The sequence below is a fragment of the Notechis scutatus genome, chromosome Z (genome assembly GCF_049901735.1).
Source record: "Notechis scutatus isolate UNSWTSFEM ecotype Mainland chromosome Z, rNotScu1.2, whole genome shotgun sequence".
NCBI classification, from domain to species: domain Eukaryota; kingdom Metazoa; phylum Chordata; class Lepidosauria; order Squamata; family Elapidae; genus Notechis; species Notechis scutatus.
The window spans coordinates 129,114,193-129,130,603 of NC_142025.1; the positions used below are offsets into that span (position 1 = coordinate 129,114,193).

At 36.3% G+C, this 16,411-nt stretch overlaps 1 protein-coding gene across 1 annotated transcript; it reads right to left on the bottom strand.

Annotated features, from left to right (window-relative positions):
• Window positions 1-7,044: 7,044 nt before the first annotated feature.
• On the bottom strand, window positions 7,045-16,312 carry LOC113426460 (vomeronasal type-2 receptor 26-like). Its single transcript, XM_026688826.2, has 6 exons — window positions 16,158-16,312; window positions 14,899-15,076; window positions 11,086-11,949; window positions 9,690-9,917; window positions 8,554-8,680; window positions 7,045-7,946 (listed from the first exon to the last, which is right to left on the bottom strand). The coding sequence occupies exons 1-6, from the start codon at window positions 16,310-16,312 to the stop codon at window positions 7,045-7,047; spliced, it is 2,454 nt and encodes an 817-aa protein (XP_026544611.2).
• Between the last annotated feature and the right edge of the window lie 99 nt (window positions 16,313-16,411).

A 16,411-nucleotide genomic window follows, 5' to 3' on the forward strand; every position in this document is an offset into this window, starting at 1 on the left:
TTTCCTCATTTTATACCCAGACTTGTGGGAGACTGTAGCCAACAATATAGTGTAGGAATGTCAAGCTCGGGCCCATGGGCCAGATGTCAATCAATATTAATTGATTAGTAAAATTAGTGATTTAGTGAATTTCATTGAACAGTGTGATTAATGATTAGTGTAATTAATTGATTTGCAATTAGTGTAATTAATTGATTAGGCTGATTGTTGCTTAGCAAAATTATTTGACTAGAGAGATTATTGCAATTGATTGATTGGCGTGATATTGGCTATATTGATTACCCAAAATTGTTTCATTAAGTAATTTAATCAACGTACCATCTTAACAAACCTACCATGCCAAGAAAAAAATCCATTGCCAAACCACAACCTAAAGAGAAAGTAATCCCCACCAATGAACCACAAGACTCCTGCACATGCCTTAAATGCTATAAAACTCTAAAGGATAATGAAAATTCCATCAAATGTTCTCTATGTAACAAATACGCTCATCATGACTGCTTGGGATTACCTGAGCAAATGATTCAATACCTAGAATCATCCAATGAGTTTCCATAACTCTGCAAATCATGCAGACCCAAACTGGATCTGTTTGAAAAAATAGAAACATGAATAACATCCCTTGACACCATAGTAGCATCCCTGGATGCTTTAAAAGAAAGATTACCCAACCTTGAAAAAAAAGACAACACAAAAACTGAACATCCAATAGCTACAAACCACATCTCTACCCAACAACCACAACCCAATCCACAACCCAATCCAAAAAAAACCCATAAATCAGGCAAATATTGATATCCCAATCCTCATCAGAGAAGCTGTTGAGCGTGAACAGAAACGTCCAAACATCATCTTATTTGGTCTAGAGAACATCAATGACAATGATGACATCACAACTGTCCGAAACATCATCAGTGATTATCAAGCATCAACCATCTCCCCTGATGAAATACTTGACATTTCCTGCATTGGCTGAGAGCTCAAAAAAAGAGACAGCTCTGTGGCCCCACGTTTCTGCAGGGTCATTTGCAAAAATGCATCAAGCAAATGTAAATTCATTTATACTATAAATTCACTTGCCAAATCAACACCAACCATAAGAACCTCTGTTCTTGCCCTGACCTAACCATACAGCAACGTGCCCGCTCCCATGTACTCCGCACTGAACTCAAAAAACGTCTAGACAATGGAGAGAAGGACCTGTACATTTACTACCGTGCTGACTGTATCAAAAGTAAATCACACAACCTGCAACTCAGCTTTAACCTTCAACCACAACCCTACCTCAACCAATCCACCATCACCCAAGACTAGGCACACACACCCCTAACTACCTCAATTCCAACTACTGCTGGCCTTAAATGCAAGCTACTCAATGCAAGAAGCCTTGTGAATAAAATACCTGAATTTCTCCTCTTACTAAATATGGCTAAATTCGACATCATATTTGTCTGTGAAACATGGCTCAATGCATCTCTGCCTGACTCCATTACAACAGTAAGAGACTATCATGTGTACCGATCAGATCATGAAATTCGTAGAGAAGGTGGTGTTGTTATCTTCTAAAAAAGTCCTTACGTCTAAAAAACATCCAAGTTACCCAGGAGCTTGCTCTTCCTGAGACCATCATCTGTGAACTATCCTTAAATATCACATTTTGATTCTTACTATGTTACAGAGCACCTGATTATGACATCGAACATGTAAACAAGCTAAATACATTACTAACATGGGCAACATCCTGCCCACACACTTTTATCTTTCTTGGTGACTTCAATCTACCTCATATTAACTGGACCCTAAACGAATGTACAACTGAACCCATACATGCAAACTTCTACAATGCTGTTCCAAATCTGGGACTGGAACAACTAGTAACCAACAACACTAGACTTAACAACTGCCTCGATCTCATCTTCTGCAATAGTTTGGATCAATATGATTGATTTTTGTCTCAACATACGCCCACACAAAAATCATCACAATGATGTAATCCCCAATTATAACTTCAAAAAAGGCAACTATGATCTTATAGACAACAATCTCTCATCCCTTGATTGGCAATCTCTATTCACTGGATGCAATACTATTGAAGACCATTACAACATATTTTTACTTGAAGTCAAAAGAGTCATCAAGCTATATGTACCAACAACAACTCCAAAAAAAAAAAAAAACACCCAGATTACCCATAACAATAAGGAAACTTCAATCCAGGACCAGCTCCTTGCCTAACCTATGGTCACAAGCCACGGTCATCTCCATCTTCAAAAAGGGAGACCCCAGCCTAGTTGAAAATTACAGACCAATCTCCTTATGCTGCATCACCTGTAAAGTCATGGAATCAATTATTAACTAATACATTATCCTCCACTTAGAGACAAACAACCTACTCTCCAATAAACAATTTGGTTTCAGAAAAAAAACTATCCTGTAATCTGCAACTCTTACACTGCAAAAACATATAGACTACACAACTTGATCAGGGCAAAACAATAGACGTAATCTACATAGACTTCTGTAAAGCCTTTGATTCAGTGGTACATGACAAACTACATCTAAAACTAAAATCTTATGGTATCTCTGGACAACTGCATAACTGGATAGAAGCATTCCTGTCAATCAGACAACAAATGGTCAAAATTGGGAGTGTCCTATCAAATTCTGTACCTGTCAATAGTGGTGTCCCCCAAGGCAATGTTCTAGGACCAACTCTTTTCATACTCTACATAAATGACCTCTGTGATCATATTAAGAGCAACTGTGTTCTCTTCACTGATGATGTAAAGCTGCTCAATACCACAGACAATACTGCTACCCTTCAAAAAGATCTTGACTATGTATCAGAATGGTCAAACAAATGGCAACTTCAAATCTCAACCAATAAATGCTCTGTCTTACATATTGGCAAAAAAAATCAGAAAATAAAATACAAGCTGAATAGTCAGGACCTTGTTGATGATCCAAGCTCTGTAAAGGACCTTGGAATACTCATCTCTAATGATCTAAGTGCTAGAGCCCACTGTAACTACATAGCCAAAAAGGCATTAAGAGTTGTTAACCTAATCCTGTGTAGCTTTTTCTCTGGTAATATTACACTACTAACTAGAGCATACAAAACATTTGCTAGACCAATACTTTAATACAGCTCACCAGTCTGGAACCCACATTATGTATCTGATATTAACACAGTTGAGAAAGTCCAGAAATATTTCACAAGAAGAGTTCTCCACTCCTCTACTCATTTTAGAATATCTTCTGCCACCAGACTTGAAATTCTAGACCTAGAAAACCTTGAATTATGCCATTTTCGATCTGATCTAAGTGTGGTACATAAAATCATACATTGCAATGACTTACCTGTCAATGAATACTTCAACTTCAACCATAACAACACAAGAGCACACAATAGATACAAACTCAAGGTTAACTGCACCAAACTTGATTGTAGGAAATACGACTTTAGCAACAGAGTGGTCAATGTCTGGAATACTCTATCTGACTCTGTGGTTTCTTCCCCAAAAACTTTAACCTTAGACTGTCTACTATTGACCTCACCCCTTCCCTAAGAGGTCTGCAGGGGGCGTGCATAAGCGCATCAACGTGCCTATCCTCCCTGTCCTATTGTTTCTTTTATTTTTCTTATATGTACCCATTTGATGTATTCATAACTATGTATATACTTATACCTATTATCTTGTAAGCGATTGACAAATCAAATAAATAAATAAAATGTCACATATTGCCACCATGATGACGCAAGTTTGACACCCCTAATATAGAGCACCAACAAAAGTTGGGCAATATATTACCATAGAGAAGTTAATGTCTTATGCAAAGAGTATGTATCTACAAATCTGATCTTGGAATGTGATCTTGGATATTTCAACATCTCAAATGATAATTTAGAAGAAGCACAACCATGTGTACCTTTGTGTAAATTTAATAGGTTGTATACAATACAGACATATGCTTTCCAAAGAATTAAGTAATTAAGTACTGAATTCTCAGAGGTAGAAATTGAAACTACAAGAAACAACATAAAATAGTGCTCTCTTTTTTATATGCCCGCACCACTGAAAATTTTTGAGTTTTGCTCAATATCAATAGAGCTGGTTTAATGGAAACAGACTGTTAAGCATCCTGATTTCAGGATGCTCAAAAATCTGTTTCCATTAATCCAGTTCTTTGGATATTGTTAAGCAGCTTTACTACAGGCAGAAGTCAACAAAAGTTGATTTTCCCATTGTGATGTACAAATGTCAAACTTTTTATATAAGTGCATGTCTTACATTGGAATACAAAATTATCTTTACTACATAGAATATTGAAAATTAATATTGGGTTGGAAATCAATATAAATATGTTTAGAACAGTCACATTACAACTAATTCTCAATTTTCCACCATAACTGGGATTGGAACTTCTATTCCTAAGTGAAACAGTTGTTAAGTGAGTTACTCCCAATTTTACTCCCATTTTTGCCTTGGTCTTTAATGAATCACCCTGTTGTTAGCTGAAGCATAAAGTTGTTAAATCAAGCCAGCTTCTCCCATAGATATAACTGTTAGAAATCACTTGGAACGATCTGGGATGTTATAACAATTACAAATCATTACACAAAGAAATATGGTATGTCTATTCCCACAAAAATAAGAATAATATATTAGCATTTAGATGGATAGAAGGATAGACAGATATGAGATTTACTTTGTGCTGGAAAATGAATATTTTCACTCAATGGATGAATAAGAAATGCTTCCAAGATATTGGTTTAATAATCAAAGAGTTGCCAAATGGCTGTTATATTATTCTTGATGTGCAGAATAAATATTTTGGGCAATTGTAGCTGTCATCTTGAAGAAATGTTTCTCAGTGTAGTTAACAAAATTGATGAAACGTATCATGTAATCCTCTGCAAAAAAGCTGACAAAAACTATCAAGATTTCCTTTGAAAGGTTCCTAGTATTGGGCATGGCAATACTGAAAATTCAGTGTCATCTATTGTATAAAATATATAGTATAAAGATCAGGCAGAGAGGGCATGCTACAGGTTTCCACAAGGGACCTACATTTGATCAGCCTTATGCAACATTCTCTTCCCTCCCTTATTGTCAGTGATATGTGGTTGTTAAACTTCTCTATCCATTGTGGTTCATATATTCTAATTCTTATTTTTATAAAAATAATTACTAACGTTAGTCCACATTTTTATAATAATCATTTTAAAATGGCTGGTTTTATATTGTAAAGGTAAAGATTTCCACTTTCCAATCAAGCCCAACTATAGGGGGCAATGCTCATTTTCATTTCTTAGCTGAGGAAGCAGCGTTGTCTGAAGACAATTCCCATGGTAATGTGGCCAGCATGGCTTTAAGCCAAAGGACCACAGAAAGCTTTAAATTTCCCACTAAAGTCATGCCTGTTTATCTACTTGCATTGCCATGTTTTTTAACTTCTAGATGGGCAGGAGCTTGGGCAGGAACAAGTGTTCACCCTATTGCACAGTGCTTGGATCTTGAACCCAGGCTGTCAGCTCACTGAGCAATCAATCCCCTTTTTATATTGTAGTTCCATCTAATTGTGCTATACCATCCAGAGTAACTTCTGATGAGATGGTCAGCTATACAAAATGAACGAATGAATGAATGAATATAAATTTGGTGTTTCAAATAAGTGAAAATCTATAATAGACTTTTATATTCATCAACTCATGTGCTGTAGACATTAACATCCAGCCATCATGGTTAGGGCAATATGGGAGCTGTAACTGCAGCCTAACACTATTGGAAGATAGCAAAGCATAGGAAACACACAAGGGCATTAGATCCAGGGGTGGGATTCTACCAGTTCACACCTATTCGGTAGAACTGGTTTTTAACATTCTAAGCAGTTCGGAGAACCAATTACTGGCCTAATCCTGTAAGGAAGGCAGGAAGGAAACATTCTGGTGTTGCTTACAGAAACTGACTCTCCAATAACCCTTATTACATTCTTGGCAGGACTAGACCTTCCTGTCTCAGGAACTTCTCTGGAGTTTTTTTTCCCCCTCCTTTGCTGGTGCTTTGCTTGTGTGGAGTGACCATTCAAAGTTACAATGGCACTGAAAAAAGTGACTTATGACCATTTTTCACACTTACAACTGTTGCAGCATCCCCACAGTCATGAGAGGCCAGGCGAGGAAATGTGTGCATCAATGTGAGTGCTATTGAGTTGGCCACACCCAGCCAATAACCAAGCCACACCCACCAACTAAACCATTCTCACAGAACCAGTTGTTAAAAATTTGAATCCCACTCCTGATTAGATCTTTATACTTTATTCCAAAATCATGGGTAGAATTCCCTTATATAATTTGCAGATTACAGTTCAGATCAGGAATTTAAAATGTGTGGGGTGTGATGATACATAGCTGTCAAGCCCAAAATTGACATATGTGTAGCCATTTTAGTTAAGCTTAGTATATATTCATTTTCTTACTTTCTCCTTGACAGTCATGAGGGAAGAGTTTCGGGCTTGCCACATTCCTAAGTGGGGAAGGAGCGGAGATAGAGCTGTTTAGGCGAGGTGATTCTTCTTCCTGTGGGAAAACGAGCTGTCTGTGCTTCAGCTTAGTTTTTATTGTTGTATATTAAGCTTTTGTTTCTTGTAAGGCTTCCAGACTCTCAGACAATGAGTGGCAGCCTGATAAAATTTCTAAACAAATGAATTAACTTTTACTACATTTATTAAAAACATTATTATTATTTATTTGTGGATTGTATTCCTTTATTATAATAGCAATAGCAATAGCACTTAAACTTATATACTGCTTTATAGTGCTTTACAGCCCTCTCAAAGTGATTTACAGAGTCAGCCTATTGCCCCCAACAATCTGGGTCCTCATTTTAGCCATCTGGGAAGGATGGAAGGCTCAGTCAACCTTGAGCCTGATGGGATTGATCTGCCAAATTGCAGTAGGAGTAGCTTGCAGTACTGCACTCTAACCACTGCGCCACTGAGGTTCCTATTTGTTCATCACTAAAATCAGAAAATTTTCTGTTGCTACATTGTTATTCTTCTTAGTTGTACCTTACTGTTCAGTTCTGGTTTTCTTATCATAATATAACACTTGGGGAAGAAAATACAAGCCAGTAGTCCACCACTGGAGCACAAAATTGAAAATATCTCCATGGCCACCATATATTTCCCCTTTGTGCTCAAGTATGTTGGAACAAAGGTGAGCCAAACACTGCTAAACAACAGCATGCTAAAGGTAATAAATTTGGCTTCATTAAATGTGTCAGGTAACTTTCTGACCAGGTAAGCCGCCATGAAGCTGATAGCTGCCAGGAAACCCATAAAACCAAGGACACAGTAGAACATGATGGTTGACCCTTCATTACACATCAATACAATTTCCTTTGGCATGGAATACATGTCAACATCTAAGAATGGAGGTGAGATTGATAGCCATACAATACAAATAATGGTTTGAATAAAAGAGCAAGAAAGGACAATAGAAAGACCTAGTCTCTTTCCCATCCATTTTCTAATTCTTGACCCTGGCTTGGTAGTCATGAAAGCTAGAATTACTATGATAGTCTTTGCCAAAATGCTAGAAATTGTCATGGAGAAGATGATGCCAAAAGTAACTTGCCGAAGAAGACACGTCCATTGATGAGGCTGGCCAATAAATAGCAAGGTGCAAAGAAATGAAAGTAGGAGGGAGATGAGAAGAATATAGGTGAGGGTCTCATTGTTGGCTTTCACAATAGGGGTGTCATTATGTTTAATGAAAAGCCAGAGCAGCAAAATAGTAATGACTGAAAAGGAAATAATAAAGCTGGTGAAGGTGATCCCCAAAGGTTCTTCATAGGACAAAAATGTTACATATTTTGGAATGCAGAAATCTTGATCCTCATTGGGATAATGATCTTGTGGACATTGCAAGCAGTTGTCCATGTCTGAAAAAAACAGCAACAACCATCCAGAACTAGAATATTGTAATAAACCAATAAAATACATATTTTACAAAACCTTAAACAATACAACTTAGCTTGAAATGGGGCCAAATAAAGAAACTAATCCCCCTTTTTGTCTTCTGAGCAATTTATTTGCATATTTATTTATTTTCTGTTTGTTTCATATTATTTATAAACTTCCACAGTCAGATCAAATGACTGTTTAAACAAGTAAAAGAAGATCAGATGGCCTTATTTGGACTGGGAAATTATCTAATCTAGCAACTTTCTTCCCCGTTCCTTTTCCATTTTAGTCATTTATTTATAAAAGCTTCTTTTGACCCAAAGTGCTTTTCTAAAAGCAATTGGACCTTCTTGGTGAAAAGTCCAGTTGTCTTTTGGGACAACCATAATTTGGATGATGGAGAATCTCCATAGACTTCTTCTCATGAGATATTTGAAGATAAATTCAGATTTTTTTAAACCTCTGAGGGTTGTGCCAGTGTCAAAGTTTAGCTAAATATATATCCACATCTTAGTCTACAAAGTCCAAATTTATTTTTGCCTGGAGCACAGACTGGGTGTCATTTCTGTCTGTGATATTTCTTACCCTTGTGATTTGAAATCTTCCCTTCTGGACAAGGTATACAATGATAACAGCAAAATGGCTTTCCTTCTTGTTTGACCTTGCTATAACCTGAATGGCAACTGGGATTGCAAAGAGAAGGGGGCTGTGTCTATTCAGAAAAGACATAAAATAATTTTCTTCTTTTATAAATGTGTATGTCAACAGTATCTTTATTTCTCATTGTCTGTAGTTTTTTAGAAGGAAATTCTTTAGGAGTTCTAGCTCCAAATATAAAACTTAAAGTTTTTGAGAATATAATTGCATGAATAAATATATTGTCTTGTTATAAATAATATAATATAAATAGTATTTAATGTAAATATAGGTCCTATTGGTACACAAAATTAAAATCCCTTTCAAGAGTTTCTGGAGAGTTTAATGAGTCAATGTAAAATCACACATATATGATTTTACCAATCATATCACTATTTTTTTAAATCAGAAAAACTCTAATCTCCCCAGGAGGAATGAATTTGTACTATATAAATTGGCAATGGATATAATCAGAAACACTTTTGCTGGAACTCTGACTGCTTTTTAAAAATGCTTCTTCCATTGCTGCATTTTTCTTTGATGATAGAAGTCATGGATTTTTTTAAAAAAAATGTCTGATCTTAGTAACATCAAAAGGATGATGTTCTTATGAATTTCTTAGAAAAATGCAACATGATTTGCATTTTTGCTCCCAGAAGAAGAGAAAACATTTCTGCAGCAGGATTAAAATTGTATTCATGCAGCTATAAAGCTTCTTTCCTATAGTTGTGTGTTGACTGGTTTTAGTCTATCGAAGGAGAGACAATTACTATAATAACCTCAGTTTAGCAAAACTCTTTTTTTGACTACAGTATATACTTCTCTATCTCATATCCCTGTCTAGAAGAGCAATTGAAAATTAGTTTTCCCATGGAAAGGATGGGAGATAGAAGGAAGAGATTCCACTTGTTGTTTCCCTTACAATTCATGTGGCAAGCAACACATATCTTTTTCCAAGTCAAAGTAAATATAGAATGTGGAAGCATTATTTTTTATATTAATATACTTTCCTCCCAAATCAAAGATAGGTGGAAGGCACATTGCCATACATATGAGGAAAAGATCAATATGAGACATAAGCCTACCTGATTAAACCTGTGTGTCCACATTATGGTTTTCTCTGAAATAGTGAACATTTCTTCTTTAGAAGACAGGGGTTGTAGCTGTCCAACTTTGACTCTAAAGAAGGATTGGTTGGGGAATATAACCCAATTGATGATATCAAATCCAGTTTCCAGTTCCCCATTTGGAGAGAAGTAAAGTGTTTCCCCAACACTGTTATTAAAGAAGACATGTCTCACAAAATAGTTCAGCTTAAGAAAGGAAAAAGAAATGAAGGAGAGGGAGCGATTCATCGGTATATAGTAAAGGATGTTAATCTCTCCCCATTTGAATTTGATCTCCTTAAAGATCTATTCCATGTTAAACAGAAGAAGAAGGCAAATAATATGAGCCAGAATGGTATTGCACTGAAAGAGGAAATGATCATGAAGCCTGAATTAAGAACACTTTTGCAGGAATGCTAGGCCTGACCCCTGAATAGACATTATACATTAGGACATTCTATGGTGATTGTCATTGATTTATATTCATGTCTTTATAATGGGCAGTAGGAATATCCTGAAGGAACAGGAGGAAAAGCAAAAACCAAGACAGTGGTAAGACAAAAGAAATTTGAGTTTGAGGTTAATAAAAAAATAATAATATAAGAAAGTGTCTCAGTAATGACTCTGGCTCTCTAAAAGATAAAAAAAAAGAGTGAGCATCGGAGGAGGTGAATAGACATGTCCCAGGGTGATGTTTCAGAATCCAATCTGGGTCAGTCACCGGGACCAGAGGTTTAGTTTTCTGAGCTTTTAGACTCATGCTGGTCCATCTTCAGGGAACTTATTTCTAGCAAAGTGTATCCTGTGGGCTGTTCTCTGTGTGGTATTTATACAGTGCCTGTTGAATGTGCCTTTTAGAGGTTGATTGGGGTGTTAATGGCTGGCTATTAAGTCATTGGTTGTTGTTTGCTTGTGCTGCCAAGACCTTGCATCCTAAGTATTTGATAAGCTAGTGGTAAATCAGCCCTCTTGTTCACTGATGAGGTTTCCCAGGCTTCAATCACTTCCTGGATGCTTTGTGCCTACTCGTCCAACAATCTTAGTAGCTACAAAATTGAATGTATGTCCTTTTCATTACAGAGTTTGAATCTCCTCATCTGACAGCTCACTTGTGTTCTTGCAATCTGGTGGTTATCTTCCTCCCTGTCTTCCTATGTAGTCATGGGGGCAATCTATACAGTGGGAGACATGTACTCAGAGTTGAAAGATTCTGTTACTGGAACATTAAAATAAAAATATTATATTTATAATCCTAACCCTAATCTGATCCATTTCAAAAGGGTGAAAGATTTACCACCTCATAATGATGTGCCAAAGGGAAAAGAGAACCTCCCTCAAGATGATTTCCCACATATCAGCTTGCACAAACTATTACCTTCCAGGCAAGTTGATTGAAGATCTGTCTTCCTTTATGAACCCTTGATGTCTTCTTGACTTCCAATGAAAGCATAGCATACAAAGCATATGCCACAACATAGACTGAATTATAAATACTGTAGCTATGGGCAGTCATGCTTGTTTCAAAAACAGATGAAGGAAGTGTCTCCAGCTTCTCTACACCAGTGCAGGTCACTGTGGCTTGACTGTCCAATGTGGATCCAGGAAACAAACATTCAAATGCTTCTTCCCAGAAGGGCTGAATAAAATCATTTCTGTCTTCTTTTACCAAGATAAGTTTTCTCATATGAAGAAACTCCTGGAATCCTAATATCTCCTTTGAATGGATTGCAAAGCTGAGAGCACCATGGAGGAAGTCTATATTCTCATGCTTTTGAAAGGGAAGAGATGTGAATTCCATCTGAGCTGACATAACCCAAACTTTGGATACTGCTATTTCTGCGATATTCTCATATTTTAATATGGTGGGAAACATCCTTATAAATACCATGGTCTTAATATCACCATAAATAATAGAAACATTAGCAGTGCTTTCTGTTACAACATGGTATGTTTGAAATCCTTCTGTCACCATCTTATCAAAGTTATCAACAAAAGTGATTATTGGGAATCTTTCAATGAAATCAAAACAGATTCCTTTCTTGGAAAACATGGGAATAACTTTCTGAATAAACCTCTCTCCATTGTCATCATTGTCATATAATACCCCAATCCACCTCCACTGGAAATGTAAGAGTAACTGAAGAATTCCTCTGCATTGTCTGTTGACATTTGGGAACATCTGGTGGTACAAAGCAATCTGAGTTTTCCTACTTAAATCAGCAGAAGAACCATAGGTGAACTAAAATAGGAAAAGAAGAAGAAGAAAAAGAGGGCATGGGGCAGTGATCTGAAAATTGATTAAATATTTTAATTTCAATTAGATTCAGTGAGTATGGATGAATCGGGGCTACTAGCTATACCATTTGGTAATAAAGGTCATTATTCCATTTGGAATCTCTATAAAATATTGGAATAACCTAGATAATCAGTTTGGTGTAGTAATAAAGGAACCAGGCTATAAACCAGGATGCCATGAGTTGTAGTCTTGCCATAGGCACAAAGTATCTGATTGACCATGGGCCAGTCATTTTCTCTCAACACTAGAAAAAGGGTAATGATAAATTACTTAGAAAAGCCTTGCCAAGGAAGCTGTATGGATTTGTCCAGAAAATTGCCAATGGTTGAGAATCACTTGAAGATATGGAATCAATCAATCAGCAATCAGTGTATAGGTTACAAAAATGCCAAACTGAAGACATTTAAGTCAAAATACTTTGTTATGAGTGGCAATACTTCGAATAAAAAACATATAAAATTTTGGATGCTCTATCTCAGCACTACATGGAGAAATTGCAAAATATCTATGTATATCAGGTTGCTTCAGCTGGTATGTTTTTCTGTTAATGTTGCATCAATGAATCCATGTTAATTTTGTGTATAAATAAGCAAAGACCACCTTGTTTGATCATAGTATACTTCACTTTATACTTACCATAACCAAACATTAACTTTTTATGCTTTTAGAAAACATGCTCTGATAACAAGAAATCTTTGAATAGTAACAAAGGAGAATATTTGTAGATCAGGATTGAAATGACGGGACTTTGGTGATCTCTGAGTTTGCTTGTTTTCTTGCAGATGTTTCATTACCTAAACTAGGTAACATCATCAGTGTTAGTAAGGAGTGCAGTTTGCTGTCAATTTATATGCAAGTAGTTTGGCTGTCAGTGTTGGTCCTAGAGATTCTTTAGTTCTTTTTTGTTCATTTATTTTTGGATTTAGCCTGGTCTAAGATTATCACATTTTTCCAGTTGAAACTATTGTTAAAGCTGTCTATATGTTGTGAAATTAAAGAATTTTAATGTTTTCTGATGGCTAGTTGGTGTTCATGGATGAATTCCGCCAGTCTTCTGCCTATTTGCCCTAAGTAGTAGTTGTTGCAGTCCTTACATTGTGTGTTATAGATTACTTCTGGGGTTTTTTTTAAATTCTTTTTAGGGTTTGTGATAGTTATGCTGTATTGGGCTGAGTGGTCAGGGACTTTTTGATAAAGTTGCAGTCACAGTCCTGTTCATGTCTACAGATCCAGAATTAGGCAAAGTATCCATGGCCACATTGCTCCACAGAACACCTGATTTAATCAAATACACAAAGATCAAAACACCCAGGATTATGGCTCTCATAAACTTCTGTTTAACTACTCAACCCAATACAGCATAACCAACCCAAACCCTAAAAGAATTACCCTGCCATACATCAAAAATATCTCAGAAACCACCAACAGACTTCTACGAACACATGAAATCAGTGTAGCACACAAGCCAACTAAAGCTGTTCAAAATTTCCTAAGTAGACCAAAAGACCTCTAACAACTCTAGAAGAAAAAAACAGGAGTCGTCTTCAACATACAATATAAGGACTGCAACAACCACTATTTAGGACAAACTGGCAGAAGACTAGCAGAACACATCCATCAATATCAGTTAGCATTCAGAAGACATGATGAAAAATGTTTAATTTCACAATATATAGACAGATTTAATCACAGTTTCAATTGGGAAAATGTGACCATCCTAGACTGACCCATGTCCAAAAATGCCAGGGAATTTCTACAAGCTGGCACTCTGACAAATCAGCCATTAATAGATACATAGTCAGGCAAGCCATTTGAATATAAACTGACATTTCCTCTCTGAATAGTGTTGTTTCATCCTGATTATAAGTAATATTCTTCTTGCTGATTGTTTTTATAAATTGGCTGGCTTAATTGAATAATGGTTCCATCTTCTCTTAAACAATATTTCATAGGAGAGGGAGAACTTCTATATTTGTTTCATAACTTATTTCTGAAAAATAGAATAATTGGTTTGTAAAGCCATGTCAAACATATCTGTGTGTATCAAATAGCTCTGTCCCAAAATAATTAAATTATATGCATTTTTCCTACAGAGAAATCCTAAAGGTCAAGTTCGAATTATTTCTCATTTTGTCATGTTAGTCAATATTAAGGACAAATCTTACTTTGGTTAGATTGTGAACTAAAACAGAAAAGCTGCAGGATGTCTCTTCAAAGGGACTCTTAGGTACCACATTTTATCCTGATTTTAATGCTATTTTGTTAATCAAGTTTATAAAGGTAAACATTTCCCTATCCAGTCATGTTCAACTCTAGGGCATGGTGCTCATCTCTGTTTCTTGGCTGAGTGACTCAGTGTTGTCTAAAGTCATTTTCTTTGGTCATGTGGTCAACATGGCTATATGCCAAAAATGCATGGAATGCTGTAACCTTCCCATGAAGTGGTGCCTATTAATCTACTTGTATTTGCATGCTTTCAAACTGCTAGGTGAGCAGAAGCTGGAGCAGGAATTGGAGCTCTCCCTGTTGCATGACACTTGGGTCTTGAACCAAGGCTGTCAGTTTTCCAGCTGACAAGCTGAACTGCTAAGCCATCATGCCCCTAATCAAGTTTATTCACTGATCCAAAACCCAAGTCATTATTTATGATAGCACAGACAAATCCTACTCTGTCTAACATCAAACGCTATGAACCAAGGATTCCTTCAGAACTATTTTTAATATGAAAATATTTTAATAAATACTTCCTCATTGCTGAAATATCAAGGTGTCATTATTTTAATTAGTGATGATTTGGATGACAACTTATCTTAATGCCCCAAAAAGGTATGTGTGGGTTTAGGAATAATAACATATGAAAATTAAATTTAAAAAGAGAAGAAAATATCTTACTTGTGGAACCTTGTAAATGGACAGGATAGCTGACATGTGGATAAAGATTTCTGAATTAGGCCCTCCAATGACTGATACTGGATTGTTCTCTGTATCACACTTGTAGTTAGGAATGAACTTGCCTTGTGTTGAGAAGAGTTCCATTGAGGCATGATATGTCCAGCTTGCAATAAAATGGCTGTTATAGATATGGAAGCCCAGAGTGAAATTGGGCAAAATATGATGATTTTTATTGATCTCCTTTACAGCAAATGCCAAAGACAAAATGTGTTGGTAGAGCTGAGTCACCACCCTGAAATGAAGTTTAAAGGCTGACTTCCAGAGAGATGGCATATATTACAAAGCAATAAGGTTTCTGGCTAATAAATTCTATTTGGTCATTTTATCTAATTTTAATAACCCTGAACAAATATTGATTTATATATCTAAAAAGATGTTGAGACTCTAGAAAGAGTGCAGAGAAGAGCAACAAAGATGATTAGGGGACTGGAGGCTAAAACATATGAAGAATGGTTACAGGAACTGGGTATGTCTAGTCTAATGAAAAGAAAGACTAGAGGACACATGATAGCAGTGTTTCAATATCTCAGGGGATGCCACAAAGAAGAGGGAGTCAAGCTATTCTCCAAAACACCTGAGGATAGGACAAGAAGCAATGGGTGGAAACTAATCAAGGAGAGAAGCAACTTAGAACTAAGGAGAAATTTTCTGACAGTTAGAACAATTAATCAGTGGAACAACTTGCTTCCAGAAGTTGTGTATGCTCCAACACTGGAAGTTTTTAAAAAGAAGTTGGATAACCATTTGTCTGAAGTGTACGGTTTCCTGCTTAAGCAGGGCGTTGGACTAGAAGACCTCTAAGGTCCCTTCCAACTCTGTAATTCTGCCTTTCATTTGTTTATCAAATTTATTTCCCACTGATCTCATGTTTCAAGATGACCCTGTCAATGTTCACCAACTACATATATATTAAACATTTTAAACCATACCATAAAATGAGCCACCCAAACCACAAATACCCAAAATGTTAACTTAATCATATTGTACGTATATGGTGAGACTGCACACAATTTTACATCCAAATGTTTGGTTGCATCTGATAATCAAAACATTCCTAAGCAATTGCAGTGTTTATGAATGGGGATTTGCACAGTCAATCTGTGACTTTATAAGGGAAAGAGGATGGAAGGAAAGATTAGCAAAAGAAGATTCAGACAGAATAGAGCAAAACTTTCACAAATACATTTTATGTTTCTTACTCAGTTTCATAAAAAAGTTCAGTAGAAGGTCGTTCCTGAAAGGTTATTGTGTTTGAAAATATGTAGATCTGAGACAAAATTCCACCAATGATAATATCTCCTAACTGATAGTATTTATGAAGAATTGGAAGAGGCTCACTGATGATGCAATTCATGTGAGGAATATTGCAGAGCACATCGGGCAAAAATATTACAACCAGGATGAAAACTGACATAATTCTTTTTTTGGGCGGGGGGTGTATCACTTTGTTTGA